Source organism: Rana temporaria, chromosome 5 (assembly GCF_905171775.1).
Source record: "Rana temporaria chromosome 5, aRanTem1.1, whole genome shotgun sequence".
Classification (NCBI taxonomy): Eukaryota; Metazoa; Chordata; class Amphibia; order Anura; family Ranidae; genus Rana; species Rana temporaria.
The window spans coordinates 371,024,392-371,043,803 of record NC_053493.1 but is presented as its reverse complement, the minus strand read 5'-3'; the positions used below and the strand labels follow the sequence as shown (position 1 = coordinate 371,043,803).

General features: G+C 42.3%; 1 protein-coding gene across 8 annotated transcripts in view; it reads right to left on the bottom strand.

Annotated features, from left to right (window-relative positions):
- Positions 1-19,412, bottom strand: part of RIMS2 (regulating synaptic membrane exocytosis 2) — an 830,084-nt gene that overhangs the window by 255,053 nt on the left and 555,619 nt on the right. For 6 of the 8 annotated variants that reach the window (XM_040354833.1, XM_040354825.1, XM_040354826.1 and 3 more), the window contains 3 exons: positions 15,722-15,790; positions 12,857-13,010; positions 7,153-7,269 (listed from right to left, as the gene is read on the bottom strand). In XM_040354833.1, the coding sequence (XP_040210767.1) occupies positions 7,153-7,269; positions 12,857-13,010; positions 15,722-15,790 (340 nt within the window). The remainder of the gene's footprint in view (positions 1-7,152; positions 7,270-12,856; positions 13,011-15,721; positions 15,791-19,412) is intronic. The other 2 variants (XM_040354828.1, XM_040354829.1) reach the window with 1 other exon arrangement.

Genomic DNA, 19,412 nt, shown 5'->3' with positions numbered 1-19,412 from the left:
CTCCTGAGCGGTGTTCCCGAGTCTGACTCGGGGTGAGATTTTTGGGCTAAAATCGGTAACCCCGAGTCAGACTCGGGCTTGCCTCGCTGGATGTACAGGGAGTGTTTACTTACCTTGTCCCTGGATCCAGCGATGCCACCGCGCTGTGTGAGCGAGCGGGACTTCGCTCGATTCACACAGCGTCCTCCTGTGCCGCCGATCTCCGTTCCCTGCGACGTTACGACGCACGGGGACGGAGAACGGCACCAAATTCAAAAAAGTAAACAAACACATTACATACAGTATACTGTAATCTTATAGATTACAGTACTGTATGTAAAAAAAACACCCCCCCCCCCTTGTCCCTAGTGGTCTGCCCAGTGTCCTGCATGTCATTTTATATAATAAAAAGCTTTTTTTCACCCTGCAAACTGTAGATTGTCCATAGCAACCAAAAGTGTCCCTTTATGTCAAAAATAGTTTTAGATCAGCTAGAAAACAGCGATAATAAATTATAATCACTTGCAGAATTGTGCGATAGCGATTTGTGGGGAAATTCGGCATAAAAAAAAAAAAAAAATGACAACGACAATTCTGCAACTGAGCAAATTTCAGTGATTTTGATTTGATTACATTATTAAATAATTTTTATTATAATTATATTATTATTTGTTATAATTATTTATAGTTATTTATTATATTATAATTTATAATTTTGTTTTTAAAAAAATGTCATACCCGGGATGCCTATTAGAATCTTGTTTGGTCAGATTTAAGTGAGTTATTTCTAAAAATTACAGGCCTACAGTATAAAACGCCAAATTTCCTTGCAAATAATGGTACCGCTTTCAGCATGTTTTTCTGAGAGAATCATACCGCCAGGGAGGTTAATGATACAGCAGCACATCAGAAGCTCAGATTCACTTAATGCAAATGAGGAAACACAGTGTGTGTACCGAATCTAACAGGTAAACATGGCAGCCACTCAAACTCATTTTTTACTAGAACAGCCAAGGTGTACAGTCTGCTGGTTACATTAGCAAGATCCCTCTTGACACTGGTAGCTGGATAGAGCAAACATACTGTATTCACCAACAAGGCTACATGGCCTGCCTTAGAATACCTACAAGAAATTGTACCGCTAATAGTAATTAATGGAAAGTCCATTGTAGTTCTGGTAGCAGGCAGAATACGCATACTCTAGTGATGTCTGCAAGACACTAGGGAAGGTAAAATTTAATTAAATGCAGCTTTAATCATACAATCCTAGACTTTGGGGAAAATAATATAATACATATAGTTAAATGTATACATATTATATTAGTACATATTAATATGTATATTATATTATTATAATAGTAAATATTTTTTCTCCTATATAGGTCCAACTCTGCAGAGGGCTTTTAAAGTTTATCAAAACCCCCAAATATTTTTAAAAAAAATGATAGTACTATAAGTTGACATGCCATCGCACAGCACAACGGCATGTACAGATTGCAATCCGTTTCCGCAACACCCACTGAAAAGAGCCATGCTTACTTATAAAAGCAACAGTCTAAAGCAGTATAGGACACTTAACCCTGTGCCAGCTGCCTACTTCAAAACTGTAGACTTATGCATAAAGCGGAAAACCAATAGAGTGGTGGAGTGCTGTGAAGTAAACACGATTTGCATGTTACCGTGATATTAAAGTCTCCTTTTTTTTTTTTTTATTAACCTCCCTGGCGGTATGATTCTGTCAGAAAAAAGGTGCTGAAAGCGGTACCATTATTTGCAAGGAAATTTGGCGTTTTATATTGTAGGTCTGTCATTTTTAGAAATAACTCACTTAAATCTGACCAAGCAAGAGTCTAATAGGCATCCCAGGTATGACATTTTTTTAAAAACAAAATTATAAATTATAATATAATAAATAATTATAAATAATTATAACAAATAATAATATAATTATAATAAAAATTATTCAATAATGTAATCAAATTAAAATCACTGAAATTTGCTCAGTTGCAGAATTGTTGCTGTCATTATTTTTTTTTTTTTATGACGAATTTCCCCACAAATCGCTATCGCACAATTCTGCAAGTGATTATAATTTATTATCGCTGTTTTTTAGCTGATCTAAAACTATTTTTGACATAAAGGGACACTTTTGGTTGCTATGGACAATCTACAGTTTGCAGGGAGAAAGAAACGTTTTTATTATATAAAATGACATGCATGACACAGGACAGACCACTAGGGACAAGGGGGTGTGTTTTTTTTACATACAGTACTGTAATCTATAAGATTACAGTATACTGTATGTAAAGTGTTTGTTTACGTTTTTGAATTTGGCGCCGTTCTCCGTCCCCGTGCGTCGTAACGTCGCAGGGAACGGAGATCGGCGTCACACGGAAGCACTATGTGAATCGAGCGAGGTCCCGCTCGCTCACACAGCGCGGTGGCATCGCTGGATCCAGGGACAAGGTAAGTAAAAAGTGCCTGTGGATCTAGCGAGGCAAGCCCGTGACTGACACGGGGTTACCGATAGTAGCAAGAAAATCTAACCCCGTGTCAGTCTCGGGAAGACCGCCAGGGAGGTTAACAAACATGTTATACTTACCTGCTCTGGGCAATGAATGGTTTTACACAGAGAAGCCCAGATCCTTCTCTTCTCAAGTCCCTCACCGACACTGGGCTCCTCCCTCCTGACCCCACAGCAAGCAGCTTCCTGTGGGGGCACCCAAGCAGGTGCGCTCCCGTCCCTCGGCTCTGTGTGTCCATTCACAAACGGAGCCGTGGATCACCCATGCCCCCTCTGTCTCCTAATTGGCTCACTGGCTGTGATTTTGCTACCAATAGCCAATCAGGAGTGCAAGTTTCTGGAGAGGCAAGGCTCTCGTGGACATCGCTGGATCGAAAGGGTGCTCAGGCAAGTATTAGGGGGGCTGATGCACACAGAATTTTTTTCTTTACCTTCATGCATAGAAGGAATTATGCCTTTATAACCACTTTAATGCAATGAAAATTATAAAAATCTTCTCACGCTCTCTAAACTACATTCTAAATGTGGGCCTTCCTTTAAGCATCATAAATGGAATGCTGACCTTATCAAATGGAAAATGCCTGAAAAGCAATGGATCTCAAACACCAAGTTTCTAATCATTGTCACTAGGGCAGCAATGAAAGGCCACTATCTTATTCCAACATTTTTTCTGCTGCACACACTAAAAAAGGTGTTTGAGGAGGTGGGTTTTAGGTAGGTTCCAGCAGAAAGTAGTTTTTGGAATAAGATCATTGGACCTTATACACTGCTATGGACTCTCGTCCTACCCCTAAGTGACAGCAGTTGGACTCCCAGGCAACTATCTTGGGAGAAAGACTGAGAGTCACAGCCCCCCCCCCCCCCCCATACCTGGTTATTTCATCTTATCCCTTCAGGTAGCTGAACTGTATGGTTGAGGGTCAAACAGAAGGTAAGTGTGTGCAGGTATACAGGAGGTAAGGGGGAGTTGCAGTCATTTAAGTGATGCACTGTAAAGACTATTACAATATATATTAGTACCTTGCCTCTTGAAAGGAATGGCCCTGGCTAACGCCCACATTGTACCTAATGTATTCCAATATTTGGTCTGTCGGTTGTACTAAAAATTAACCTGTTCTGCAGGAACTTGCAAGAAAGAACATTCCATCTTACAGGAAAAACACAAATAAACACACATCTGTAGGGGGATACCACAAGAAAAAGAAAGGATACAAATTCTGTGCAGCCCACAGGAGCCAATTATAATTGAATCAAAAAGGGCTGGCAACTCGGATGCTCTTGAATAAAAGTCCTTTATTGGTTACATGGGTACACAGGTACAGGCTATACGCTATAGCGTATAGCCTGTACCCGTGTACCCATGTAACCAATAAAGGACTTTTATTCAAGAGCATCCGAACTGCCAGATCATTTCGATTCAAATATTGTATTTATAGGGCTTGAACGTCCTGGCTAGAGCACCAGATCACAGTTCGTGGACTTCTGTATTGGCAGTGGAGCTGGGGTAACGTTTTGTTTCTCTCAGGAGCCAATTATAATTCTCTATTTTCTAACCTGCATATGGAAGCTGTGAACTGGGTGTTGTAGGCAATTCCTGATGAATTTACCAAATTAAACATAGGTAGACATTTTGTGTGCAGACCATAACACACTCCATGAATTCACTGTCAATATCATCACAGAGGTATTTTAAGAACATAACAGTTCCATTCGAAGCAAAATTGACTAGTCCTAGCATTCAGAAAGCTTCTAAATCATGAAGATTGTACCCTGGATTGTTCCCCTCAGACAAAAAGCAATTATCTTAGTAATATCCTTATGAACAGTGCTAACAGCTCTGGTACAACATAGTTAAATACAGTACCAATAAAACTAAGCTATACTTACACTGGGTGACCTAATTTTCAGTTTCTCCCTTTCTTAAAGGGTAAGTCCATCCAAAGCTGATTTTTCAATTATAGGCAGATACCAGTGAGATAAACCACTCTCTTTTTGTATCTCCCAAGTAACCTGGCCATGAGCAGGGCTGTCTTAATGAGAGGGCACACCTGGGCACTGCCCAGGGGCCCCAGGTGCATGGGTGACCCCTGCACTTTCCCCAAAGCAGCTGGTCCTTGAGCCCACGCTGCCCCCTGAAATTGGGGGCCCCATGATGGCACTGAGAATGATACATGCAAAGGGGAGGAAGTCTGCCTCCTACCTACTTAATGTCTGTTTACCTGCACTGTCATCATTGTAGGGGCCCCAGAGCATTACTTTGCCCAGGGGCCCATGATGCTATTAAGACAGCCCTGTTTAGATTAGAGGCATCACAATATTAGCAGTAAAACTCTCTGGTGCAGAAAAAGCATTGTATCTCCCACTGAGATTCAGCTCAGCAAGATAGCCTTGAGCTCTTCAACAAGCTTTTGTAATTCTAGGCTACCCTCTCTATTTTCTTTCAACATTCCATACCACTTGTCAAAATCACTTTTATTTTTGCAGCAATCTTGTTTTTTTCCTAAAGAACGGCCTGGCAGTTCATATTTCTCTTTAATAGATTGATTGGGGTTTTATATCTTATGCATAACCTTTTGAACTAGAGTACCAGGATTTCACTTTCAGTGGTCTATTTATAGACATTGAGAGGTTGTCAAGTGATCTTGAATTCTTGCTATGCAGCTTTTGCAGGCCACTTTTCGCTTATTTCTAAAGAGGAGTAAGATATGCCAACAAGGATAAAAAAAGTGAAAAGCTATTTCTCAAATAAGGAAAATTTCTTTGCAAAACTTGAGACATCAAGTTCCAGGGTTTCAGAAACTGTGAAGCAAAACTTGAGTTCTGTCACATAAAAACAAGCAGAACAAAAAAAACTCAACATTTTTAAAAACATTAGCAAAAAATGTAAAGCTAAAAATGTGTTTTTGGACAGAGTACTGCACTAAACCCCTTGTCATGTTTTCTTTTTTACGTTGTACATCTATGTGCCATTCAAGAGATTTTCCTTCACTTTATTTCACTTAGAAACATCAGAAAGTGAGAGGAAATCCTTCCAAAGTGAGGCTAATGCCCTCTTAGATAAGCGTCCCTACTGAAAGATTCCCCTTCCAAAAAAGTGTCTTTAATAGGTAGGTAGCATAAACTGAAAAGTCATAGAAATCTTTTTTTTTTAGTTTTGACTTCTTCCCTTTAAAATATGGCCCTGGCTCATGTTTAAAAACTACTCTGATTTGGATGACCCAACAATAGACTAAGACTGTTGGAAGCTACTGGAATAAAAGGGCAATGGCCTGTACGGGGCTCAAACCTTGGTTTTATCAACACTCTAACCAACTGAGCTCAGTTGGTTAGAGTGTGGTGCTGATAACACTCAAGGTCACAGGTCTGATCCCTGTATGGGCCATCACCCTTTTATTCCAGTAGCATCCAACAGCAGTAAATTTCTATGGCCATCAGGCCTTGGCCTACTTTTCTTCAACCAACAATAATGCCGCGTACACACGATTGGACATTCCGACAAATAAACCGTGGTGACATACAACACGTACGACTAGCTGAGAAAAATGAAGTTCAATAGCCAATGCGGCTCTTCTGCTTAATTCCGAGCATGCGTAGATTTTTGTGCGTCAGAATCCATGTCCGATGGGGCATACACACGGTCGGATTTTCCGACAACAAGCTCACATCGAACATTTGTTGTCGGAAATTCCGACCGTGTGTACGCGGCATAAGTCAAAACTCCTACCAACATGCTCAAAAGGTCACTTCAATAAATCACCCCAACTAGCAAATATACTTGCTTCTAGAAGGAGAGGATACCTCTAAAGCCTCGTACACACGACCGAGGAACTCGACGGGTGAAACACATAGTTTTCCTCGTCGAGTTCCCTGTTAGGCTGTCGAGGAACTCGACAAGGCACGTTTCTCCATTCCCGTCGAGGAAATAGAGAACTTGCTCTCTTTTTGGCTCATCGAGTTTCTCGACAGTTTCCTCGACGAAAATGTACACACGACCGGTTTCCTCGGCAAAAAAATATCTCCCAGCAAGTTTCTTGCTGGTTTTTGCCGAGAAACTCAACATTCAAAGGATATCTAAACCCAAGAACAAAAATTAAATACATTACAGCTTACTAGGTCATAAATGTGGTGTCTGCAATAGATTTGTTTTTTTTTGGAAAACAGAATTTTCAGCAAGTACAGAAAAAATCCTGCTGATCTTGCTAAAATCATTTTCTGTGAGCTGAAGCTGAACTCATTATTCAACCAATGTTATCTTTCTTCCAAGCTATCCTCTATGAGCTACAAACCCACTCCTTTTGAAATGCATATGAAGAGAGGAGAATGTAGTCAGGGGAGCAGCTTAGGGTGACAATGCCATTCCTCCATAAATACAGTACAGTAAGTGAACGTTGTCACCTTATGTTAGCCTCAGGATCACCATTCAAAAAAAAATGTAGTCACCACATTTAAGGACAGGTAAGCAAGATCATTTTTCTTTTGGGTTTAGAGCTTTAATTTATAAAGAGATATGGCAAGCCAGCATGTGATTCACACAACCAGCATCCTATAAATGAAAAATCTGATTCTGATGGACCTTGTCCTTAGCCTCTAACTCTCACTAAAATAGCACCTCCTGCCTATTTGATAGATTTGCTATGTACTTTAGTTACCTTTCTCTGTTTGGGGAGTAGTGGTTATCTAATACACGATGCCTTTCCACTCTGCCCATGTAATTGTACTGTTCAGGGCCAGATCTTGTCCCTCTTGGTCCCTGTTCCATACTCCTACTGAAAGAAAGGGAAGTTTGTCAGTTTCGGATGAACATTGGCTGAGTAGCTTGTTCTATAATACTCTTATTAAAACTACACAAGGTATCAAGCAATTAGTAGACGACTGGCTACTTCTGTCCTAAAGGGCAATTAATGACAGTGGAAGAGCAGCATCAGTTAAACGTTTAAATTAGCAAAGGTTGATGGGAAAGAAATGTTGGTAATCAGCCATGATGGTACAGCGTTATCCTTCCGTAAGATACTCATGGTTGTACCTGAACAACATCAGTCCAAGTGCTACATATGTGCAATGTACAGTGGCCATAAAAAAACAGAACATAAACTGTAGGGGGCCACCCCAGAGGGGCATATGTCTCATCTCGGACAATGATTAACAATGGCTATGTTTGCAACATCCAAGACTGTAGTATCGCCACACTTTTTAATTTGTGTGATAACCCCTATACTGTCCAATTATCACAACAAATGCTCAGAATAGTTTACCGGTTGAGAATACTGGCCTGTAAATATGGAACCTTAAGCACAGCATAGCAAAGATTCAGAAGCATGTGTTTTTTTAAGCACATGTAAATGATGCAGTCCTTTGTATATAGCCCCCCCCCCCCCCCACTGTCCACACTTAGGTCACATGGTTGGATCAGGGACCTGTACTGGAGGTAATGACAGAGCCAATGGCTTGATTTATCCAAGATGCAAAATTCTTCTCAAAAGACCTCTTCCCCCCAGTTTTGTTACTGAGTTTACCTACAGGTTTCTAAAGGAGGCCGAACAACGCAAAACATTAGCATACAATCAGGACGTTTATCCAACCTACCAGGTGTCACTAACAACCATACAACCACCTAAGAACCATTGAACAAACAGAACTGTCCCATGTGGCTTTTTAATAGATTAAAAATAGGCCTACCAACTATCATTTGACCAAAACAAAATGTATGCAACAGTGACCACTATATTCTACTGCAAATAGACAACAGTGAAATTGGAAAAAGTGATAATTCGATTTTTACTACCAGTTAAAAAAATCATTCTAAGCTCATTGCTTACACATATTCACGTTTTTACCAAAATGAAAACCCTTTTCAAAAAACCACCCACTAGTTGCTCTACAGCTTACCATGACCACTACAAGGTTGTTTTATATTGTAGGTTCAGCCCAAAAAGTTAGGTATTGCTATATCTGGGGCTCCGTCAGAAAGATTTCCCCTTACTTATTGTTCTGGAGACTTTGCCAGACAGGGAGAGAGGGGCCGCATGGACAGCAATTAGGATCTGACAATAAACCTTCCCCTGTACCACTAAAAGGAAGTGCTTGTATTTCTGTTTATGTTGTTTTTGGAGATTCAACCTCACTTCCTCCCTAGTGAAACCTTTGTCAACAGGACCATCAATAAGTGGAAATCTCTCTGGTGGAGCCCTGGATAGTAGTAGGAATCCAAAAGGGGTTCTAATCCTTTCCACTCTAAAACGAAAAATAAGTTTGGGCTTTAACCACTAGCCGACCGCGCACCGCCGTTCTACGTCGGCAGGTCGGCTCGGCTGGGCGAGAGCACGTAGTATAACGTCCTCTCTCTCAGCCGCCACTAGGGGCGCGCGCGCGCCCCCGACTCCCGTGCGTGTGCCCGGCAGGCGCGATCGCCGCCGGGCACACGCGATCGCTCGGTACAGAGCGAGGACCGGGAGCTGTGTGTGTAAACACACAGCTCCTGGTCCTGTCACCGGGGGAAACGCTGATCTTCTGTTCATACAATGTATGAACAGAAGATCAGTGTTTCCCCTAGTGAGCCCCCCCCCCCCCCCCCCCCCAGTAAGAACACACAAGGGACATACTTAACCCCTTCCCCGCCCCCTAGTGTTAACCCCTTCACCAGTGGCATTTTTATAGTAATCCAATGCATTTTTATAGCACTGATCGCTATAAAAATGCCAATGGTCCCAAAAATGTGTCAAACGTGTCCGAAGTGTCCGCCATAATGTCACAATACCGAAAAAAATCGCTGATCGCCGCCATTACTAGTAAAAAAAATATATTAATAAAAATGACATAAAAATACCCCCTATTTTATAAACGCTATAACTTTTGCGCAAACCAATCAATAAACGCTTATTGCGATTTTTTTTTACGAAAAATATGTAGAAGAATACGTATCGGCCTAAACTGAGGAAAAAAAATGTTTTTTTATATATTTTTGGGGGATATTTATTACAGCAAAAAGTAAAAAATATTCATTTTTTTCAAAATTGTCGCTCTATTTTTGTTTATAGCGCAAAAAATAAAAAACGCAGAGGTGATCAAATACCACCAAAAGAAAGCTCTATTTGTGGGAAAAAAAGGACGCCAATTTTGTTTGGGAGCCACGTCGCACGACCGCGCAATTGTCTGTTAAAGCGACGCAGTCCCGAATCGCAAAAAGTACTCTGGTCTTTGGGCAGCAATATGGTCCGGGGGTTAAGTAGTTAAATACACTTTGACCTCCCTGCTACCATTTTATTTTTTAATACACAGCAAAAGTGAGAGTAACCCTACTGCAGTAGGAGAATTGAGACTACATGTTACATATGAGCCAACCTGGAAAGCCAGGTTCTGGTGCTAATTTACATTATGAGCCATTTCAAGTAAATAATTATAAAGTAAAACAATCTAAACCACAGTAACAACAGCAATTAAAATGTTTTTGACAATTTTGATATGCTAAGGCAAAGAAATTATCAACCCAACAAACAGAATCTATTAATAATATAATTATCATTTGTGTCCACTGACAATAGTTGAAAGGTGGCTACAGAGTGTTCTCATTAAGGGGCATTTATACTATCCACAAAACTGACTATTTGCCTGTCTTGCCTTTCTATGTTAAATATAAAACAAATAACTGGGCTTCTTCCTAAGTGGTACATTAGAGAGAATAAAGCATCTGTGATGGCCTCCCAATACTCACAATTCATCCCATACGCCAGGAATATCATATCATGCAAGAGAAAGACATGTTATTTACAATAAAAACATCATTCACAATAGCAGTTTGTATTTCTTTTAGTGCACCTGTGGTTTTGCAGTATACACTATGCTAAGAGAAGAGGCACTATTTTTGTTTTCAGTTATGAAGGTTTTATTGAGTTTTGAAATCATGTTAATTCTGCCCCATGTACCATTAATGTGTACTTGAAGTGATATAACTGTTACTAAAGGTTGACTCTTTTGTGCCTGCATACAAGTGCAGCTCTCCTTTTAAAAGCCCCAAAAAACCTTAACTATGAGGTGTTCTTTTAAGTAAATGTGGGCAGTTGTGTGGGCCTAGCTCTACCCCAGATGATCTTCTGTACTGCTGTACTGGCCTGCCACTGTAATTGGTGGTCTCATTGGCCGACAGTGCCATAGGGGAGCCATGAAGTTATGGAGCCAGGCTGCCAGCCATAAAAACTGCTTACATTTTATACATGCCTATATATCCAACCTACAATGGGGATATTTATGCAGGTAAGATGGACAGTGCAACTGGATCCAAAAGAAGGTTTAACGGCAGCTTCAATCGGGGTGGGCAAACATCTAGAAGAACTCAAGAAGTCAGTGGAAAACCTAACCTCCTATACCCTATCTTAAGGGATTGTAAAGGCAGAAGGAAGAAGACAAAAAAAACTTCTGTGTACAGCAGCCTCCCCAGCACCTCCTAATACTTACCTTGAGCCCCATCTCTCTCCAGTGATGTCCAGGACTCTCCTCCTGATTGGCTGGGGCACAGCCGTGGCTGTCAATCAGTCAGTTAGCCAATCAGGGGAGAGAGGAGACGGGGCCAAACGGACACACAGAGCTGCAGCTCAGCTCAGGTTCCCCCATCGTAAGCTGCTGGGCTATGGGGGCACTCGTCAGGAGGGAGGGGCCAGGAGCAGCAAAGAGGCACCTGAAAAGAGGGGGATCCAGGGTTCTCTGTGCAAAACCAACTGCATAGAGGAGGTAAGTATAACATGTTTGTTAAAAAAAAAAAAAAAAAGTCATTACAATCACTTTAAAGAAGCCCAGCCTGAGCTTTTTAGGCTGGGCTTCTCCTCTGGGTCACAGGGGTGCAATTTGTTTGCACTCCTGTGACCTGTTTTCAGCGGAGAGCGGTTTGAAGTCTGCTCTCCGCTGACGTCACTGCCATCAGTCGAGGCAGCGCGTCATCCCAACTTCCTAAGTCTGGATTTGCCAGCAGCCTTGATTGATGGCAGTCTCAGCGAGCCGCTGAGACAGCCGCTACTCCACAGCTCAGCGCTCCAATAAGTGCGGAGGAGCAGAGCAGGAGCGTTACTGACTGCTCGGCGATGTTCGGTGATTCAGTTCTCAGTACAGAGATGCCGGGGGGACAGTTGCAGTATCGGTCTGATGTTGCATCCACCTAGGTAAGTATGATTAGCCAAAAAAAGGAAAACGATACTTCTCTTTTAAGGCATATAACATTATGGTAAACAGACCCATTCAATGATTCAATGCAGACTGTTACTATTTAATAAAACCTATAACAATACATCTGCTTATCTACCTGTATCTTCTATGGTAGGCTGCAGGCGTGGTATGTTTAATTTATAGTTACGTTCTGAGACTTTGGAGTAAAGGTAGAACACGTTACAGAGACAAATCTGGAGGGGAAAACTTATGGTAATAACAAGTCATCACCATCCCTCCACCACATCATCACTATTTCTGGAATTATAGTTATGATGTCACATCTTTTTCTCCCATATCCTAGCCTCCTAGTGCTGCCATAGTAATATACAGAATGAAGGTACAGAGGGCAAAGGTAGGTCCTACTTATGAGATATTCAAATGCAATAAAACCTTAATCACTGAAAGAACCAAGTGTACCGTCCACCTCATCCTTTATAACAGTGTGTCTACTTCTAAATTACAGGTGCTCTTTAAGCAAATTAGCTATGTGAAAAGTAGTATGGAGTATTGGTATTATTTTTTTGTATTTAAAACAGAACAGTAAAACTCCAGCAGCAGAATCACCTTGCAGCAATGAGATGAGAAGGTTGTAATGGAAGTGCCAATGGTTAAAGAGCAATAACCCAAAAAATAAATTTCTCACAGATAGAACTAGGAATCAATGCCCACTCACACATTGGAAAGCCTTTTGCTTTATTGCAAAATGTTAAAGCTGTACTCTGGGGAAAATGTAAAGCTACCCTTGCATTGGTGTTCAACCCCCTCCCCCTCACCTTTGTTTTGTATACCTTTAAAAAGCAGTTTTCTCCACCTTGGCCCTCATTTTCCTAACAGCTGGCACTGTCCTCTTCCCTGTGACACTCCATGTTACGGGTGGGGCCCTCTTACAATGCAGGACTGCTCGCCCTGCATTGTACATAGGAACGTCAGTGTGCAACCAATGTAGGGAGTGCCGAAGAAAAAGGCTTTAAGGGACTGGTCATACAGAGAGGAGGAAGCCTGCGGAAGTGAGTAATAAGGCAACTAAAACTGCATTTAAAAGGTACCCTGGACAAAAAGCAAGAATTTAACCCTTGCCGTGTAGGAGTAGGTAGTTTTGAATTTTTCCCAGAGATCAAAATTAGAATAAAAGGACTGTATTAGACATAAAACATTCTGTACCTTTGTGGAGGTGGAACACTCGGAGACCAGGATCTCGTCCTTCCTATACTATCTACATGGAGGGATCCTGTCCGGGAACAGTGATTGGATGACATGACTTGCTCTGGAACAGATAATGTTGAACTCTGCATGTCACGTCCATTGTGCCGGTAATCTGAGCAATAACAGAATACAATCAGAATACGTGAAACAAACAATAACATTTCAGAAACCATCACTTGTCTTGTCCGACAGATTTGTGTGAATTTAAGTGGCAGGGCCACTTTAAAGCCTTTACCAACCTTTCGAACCTTTTCAGACAGTCTTCCCCACCCTAACTGGTGAAGCCAGCAGTACTCACCTAAGTGCCACACCCAGGTTCCTTATAGCCACTGGTTCTGGGGCAGGGGACTGCTAATACAGATCTGTGATGGCGCCTTGAGACCACCAGTCCTCTACCACCCGTCCCCCCTTGTGATGCCATCAGTCCTTTTCTCTTTCATGAAAGAACCCTGCTGGTGGCTATACAATAGGAAATGTCCAGGTCACGCAGGCACTGATGTGGACACTTAAAAGGGACCACAAGCAGATTCGGGGCTTCAGCACTGAACGCTGGTTAAAGTGATTCTAAAGCCTCAAGGTTTCTTCCTTAATGCATTCTATGCATTAAGGTAAAAAACCCTTCTGTGTCACAGACTCCCCCTCACCCCCTGAGCCCCGATGCGACACAGCACTGTGCTTGAGAGCTTCCGCTCTCCTGGCTTTGTCCCTCCTCCCTGGGCAGATCAATAGCAGCGGGAGCCATTGGCTACCACTCCTTTAAAAAAAAACTCCAGTGATGAGGGAGTGGGGCCAATCCACGCTGTCTGTGTCAATGGACGCAGCAGTGGGTCTCGGGAGTGAGCCCGCACAAGTGCTCCCATGGGAATTGGCTTCCTATTGGTGGCACCAACAAGAGAGGAGGAGCCAGGAGCACCGGGATCCGGGAAGAGGAGAATCAGGGCCGCTCTGTGCAATTCTATTGCAAAGAGCAGGTAAGTACAGACCACGTTTGCTTTTAAAAAAAAAAAAATCCTTTACAACCACTTTAAGCTAAGTAAAAATGGACAATTAGATGTTTTTGTTCCAGCAATCACATAGAGGGGGGGGTGTGTGACATTTATCCCAAAGTAGGGCTTCAAAGTGGACTTGAACTCAAAAAGGGAAGGTCTGCTATGTTATAGGCAACATATGCACTACCCTTAAAGTGATTGTAAAGTCTTGTTTAAAAAAATAAATAAAAAATAACAAACATGTCATACTTACCTGCTCTGTGCAGCTGGTTTTGCACAGAGCAGCCCAGATTCTCCTCTTCTCTGGTCCCTCTTCTGTGCTTCTGGCCCCTCCCTCCTGTTGAGTTCCCCCACAGCAAGCAGCTTTCTATGGGGGCACCAGAGACAAGTCACAGCTCCCTGTGTCCATTCTGATACGGAGCCGTGATCCGCCCCCGCCCCCTTGCTCTACTGATTGTCTGAATGATTTAGATTGACAGCAGCGGGAGCCAATCATGCCACGCTGCTGTCTCAGCCAATGAGGAGGGGAGTTCCCAGCAGCTTGCAACACTTGCAACACTTTTTCCAGCGACACTCCTGCAACATCGCTGGAAAAAGATAGGCTTGGGTAAGTATTAGGGGGGCTGCTGCACACAGAATTTTTTTTTATCCTAATGCATAGAATGCATTAAGATAAAAAAAAAAAAAAAACTTCTGCCTTTACAATGCGGAGGGATAACAGTTCACTACATGGTATGAGGGTGCCTAGACACTCCGGTGCTTGCAGCCTCATAGCTGTATATCTGCAGTGAGAAAATCTAAAGCCTTGCTGCCTCTGACTGCTAGTCTCAAAGGATATGGAGTGAGATTTGGTAAATTTCACTACTGTGCTACTCACTGTAATCCTTTTTGGAGTCTCTGACACGAAGAAACAAAACCTTGCTTCTACCAAATGTTTGCCAACACACAGAGAAACTGAGCAGAACCAGTCATGGTAAGTCAGTAATGAGAAAAGATCAACTGCAGGGAGACCACAGACAATACTGGTGACTAGTCCTTTGCCCTCTGCCATTTTCCTGAGATCAGTTCCTCTCTAAAGGGAAATAATAATGGGTTTTTAAAATGTTATTGCTCCTGCATCTACCCCAGCAACATATACTCACATTTCCTCTCTCCCCCACCATTTCATTCAATTGCCGGAAAAGAGTAAAGAAAGTCCCATGTTAGCTCCAAACTGATGGACTGTACCTAGGCTATAGAGTCCTTCCTGGGCTTCAAGTGACAGTGGTTGGCCAATCACAAGTCATCATTGCTGTCACTTGAGAGTTGTAAAGTGGGATACATGTTCACCTATACCCAAAACTGATATGTCAGTTCAATCATGAGAACTGAATGGCAAGGGAGAGTAATACAAAAGGGTACATATATGCTGCTGGAGAAGATAGGGTGCTTAGTGAACCTTTACCACACAAAGGAACCATTCTTTTTAAACTTTAGAAATGCATAAACTGTTTTCTATATTTTTATATATATATATATATTATATATATATATGTATAAAAAAAAGAAAATCTTTACATAAAAGCTGGGTGCTTCCATGATAGCCTCTGGGAACTAATGAGACTAATGAGGATGTTCCTTTTCTATTTTAATACAATAGCTGTAAGAAAGAGCAATCAGAGTACAGGAGTTGCATAGGACCACCCGCTGGCTGCAAATTTTCATATGCAGATTTCATATTTTCCTGATTATAATAAATTTAGATGTGTCAAATAAGAATAAGTACTGACAATCATAAATAAAATATAATAAACACATATTGATTGCCTTCAGTAGCATGCTTTTGGAATCTTACCTGATACAACCCCAACGGCATCATCGCAGTCATAGTCAGATACTTCACTGTCACTTATTCTCTTGGATCCTGCAAAGAATTCCCATTGAAAAAGCAGCTCTTGAAATCGTATTTCCTTTATTACTAAATAAACTAAGGTTATTAATAAAGAAAAGCAATTCAAAACTAAAAACTACAGCTGAAGGAGTATACGGCAGAGAGGGAAGAGCCTGAAAAGATTAGTAGGGTAGCAGTCCACACCTGTTATTGGAAATGGGGAAAAACAAACCGAGCGGAGACACTAACTCACAGCAAATTTAAATCACACTGTATGTACAATAATGGGTAATATTTGAATAGAAATAACACATAAGGATTATTAACTGCACACACTCAAACGAGTTATTGAAATAATAAATCACTTTCATTTTAATGTTATTATCACTATATATCACTTTCAACTGGCATTGCTTGATGAGAAATGGCAGCCATACCTAAAGGCTTATTTTACAATGCAGTGCCACTGATGCTGTGCGAAATATCTTGTAATCAGAAATCATTTGTCTTACTGCTTTAAGAGTCCGTCCACCCCAAAGCCTTATTGCCCGAGTCATTTTATGGCTTCTTATAGCTTTTAGAAACTCCGGCTACTAGATATCTCCTATAGCTTCTGGCTTTCTTCCCGCCCACCTTGGAATTAGTGATGTTCTAGCCCACCTAACTGTGTTCCCACTGGTACCCACATGTAATGGCCAGCAGGTTTGTAGAACACAAATCTTACCACTGGGTTCCCCAACTTTTTAAGGCCACTAACCCAGAACAAGTGCACAAATAAGCAGTTCTGACTGTTCTGATCTGTATACTTGTTTTGGAATAATGACTAAAAAATTACTCATGAAAGGTTTACTTTAACGTAGAACTATAGACAAAAGTGTTTTCTTTTTTTAATTTTGGATAGAGTACCAGAAGGGTTATAACCCCTGTCAGATTTTGTTTCCGCTATCTGTGTCCCATTGCGGAGATTTCCTTCCTGTCCCATAGACAAACAGGAAGTGAGAGAAAATCCATGCAAATTAAGGGACTCCCTTGGGCACCCCCAGCTCACCAGAACTGGTGTCCCTATTGGAAGACTTCACCTCTAATTCATTTCCGGGGCAACCCAAAATTTGGGCTTTTTATTTACGTTCACTTATAATGATAATCAAGACGATATAGAGGGTGAATCTTCTTAACAGGGACAATAAAAACTGACGAGCATTCTAATAGCTCCCCACTCTATCCAAAACTAAAAAGAAAAGTTTCCTTAAGTTTTACTTTAACTCGTCAGCATCTAGCAAACACTGATATATGACACTTGGTTAGACAGACCTTTTAAATGTAAAGGTGAAGTGTGATAGATTTTTATGGATGACAGTATTTTTCACAAAATAACTGCTCAAGTCTGCAACAAATGATTTTGCATTTACGATTAAACATTTTATTATTAAAAGATAACTTCAACAAAGTGACAATTAATTAAGGGGTAGAGTCCACAATATTAATGAAATGTAATGCAACCTCTACAATGAATGAGGTTGTGACCAGTGTTGATCGCTGCTGTCAGAGGTCTATAGGTCTTTCTTAATGGACTTCCTGGTGACTCTTAGGCCTCGTACACACGACCGAGTTTCTCGGCAAAAAACAGCAAGAAACATGCTGTGAGATATTTTTTTGCCGAGGAAACCGGTCGTGTGTACATTTTCGACGAGGAAACTGTCGAGAAACTCGACGAGCCAAAAATAGAGCATGTTCTCTATTTCCTTGACGGGAATGGAGAAAATTGGCTTGTCAAGTTCCTCGACAGCCTAACAAGGAACTCGACGAGGAAAACGATGTGTTTCGCCCGTCGAGTTCCTCGGTCGTGTGTACGAGGCTTCAGCATCAAAGAGATTCCTGGTATATGATCACTGACTCTGACCCAAGTAACTCACCCCCTGCTGTTTCTGATGCTGTACTGCACAAGGCTGTGTCTGTTACAACATGAGTGGCTGGCCAATCTATCTTTTAGGAACATATTGTGCCTGCCACTTGCAGATGTCAGTTTTTTTTCTAAGATTCTGCTTATTTCCATGATTATTGACCTTTACATTCGATTGATCTGACATCTATTTGAACTTCACATGCTCCAATTTAGAACTTGACTCTGTCAACGGTCTCTAACTTTGGCCCAAAAATATGACCATTTGACCTGGACCCAACATGTGGCTTACTGTCTGTCTTTGCTACATCTTACTCTTCTACTACTGTGTCTGTCTAACTCCGGGGTCGGCAACCCGTCGATTGCGGGCTACCTTAGGCACAACGAGAAGAGACCATTATGCCATTATTCAGCTCTATACGAGCCCCTGTACATCTTTTAGTTCTATGTAATCTATGGTGATGTATGCACCAATGTTTTTATTGTGTATTAATAAACTTTATACTTTTTTAGCCAAAACAAATACTTTGAGTTTGCCTTTAAAGTCCCCTTTGTCTGATGACAATGGGTAGGTCACAGGTAGACCGGGAACGGGTCTACGCCGCCGACCCAGCTACTGCTAGTGCCGGTCCTTCTCTTTCCACTCCCAGCCTCCTCCGCCACGCCTTTGGTTCTTCTCTCTCCCTCTCCTCCAGCTTGCACTGGCGCTGTAAACAGCAGAGAGTGAGAGGCAGTACAGCCCAGGGCGGAGGGTGGGGGAGGAGGTGGTGGTGTGTGTGTGTGTGTGTGATGTGCAGGGGGCAGTGGACATCGCTACCACCCTTCACATCACCCCCCAACCCCTGCACTCCTGTTTTCTGCATTCTGAGCGCAACACACTCCTGATTTCTGATCCCTGCACTCTGAGCGAAATGCACTCCTGATCCCTGCACCCTGAGCGCAACACCGCTCCTGATGCCTGATTCCTGCATTCTGAGCGCAATGCACTCCTGATCTCTGATCCCTGCACTCTGAGTTTACCGCACTCCTGATCCATGCACCCTGAGCGCAACACAGTCCTGATCCCTGCAAAATGAGCACAATGCACTCCTGATCCCTGCACTCTGAGCACAACACAGTCCTGATCCCTGCAATCTGAGCACAATGCACTCCTGATCCCTGCACCCTGAGCGCAACACAGTCTTGATCCCTTCAATCTGAGCGCAATGTACTCCTGATCCCTGCACTCTGATCGCAACGCACGTCTGATCCCTGCACTCTCTACGCAACACACTCCTGATGCCTGCACTCTAAGCACAATGCACTCCTGATCCCTGCATTCTGAGCGCAACTCACTCCTGATCCCTGCACTCTGAGCGCACCACACTGCTGTTCCCTGCATTCTGAGTGCAACGCACTCCAAAACCCTGGACTCTGAGCGCAGCGCACTCCAGATCCCTGCACTCTGAGCGCAACGCACGTCTGATCCCTGCACTCTCTACGCAACACACTCCTGATGCCTGCACTCTAAGCACAATGCACTCCTGATCCCTGCATTCTGAGCGCAACTCACTCCTGATCCCTGCACTCTGAGCGCACCACACTGCTGTTCCCTGCATTCTGAGTGCAACGTACTCCTGATCCCTGGATTCTGAGCATAGTTCACTGCTGATACCTGATCCCTGCATCTTGAGCGTAACGCACTCCTGATCCCTATATTTTGAGAGTTACACACTCCTGATCCCTGCATTTTGAACGTAACGCACTCCTGATCTC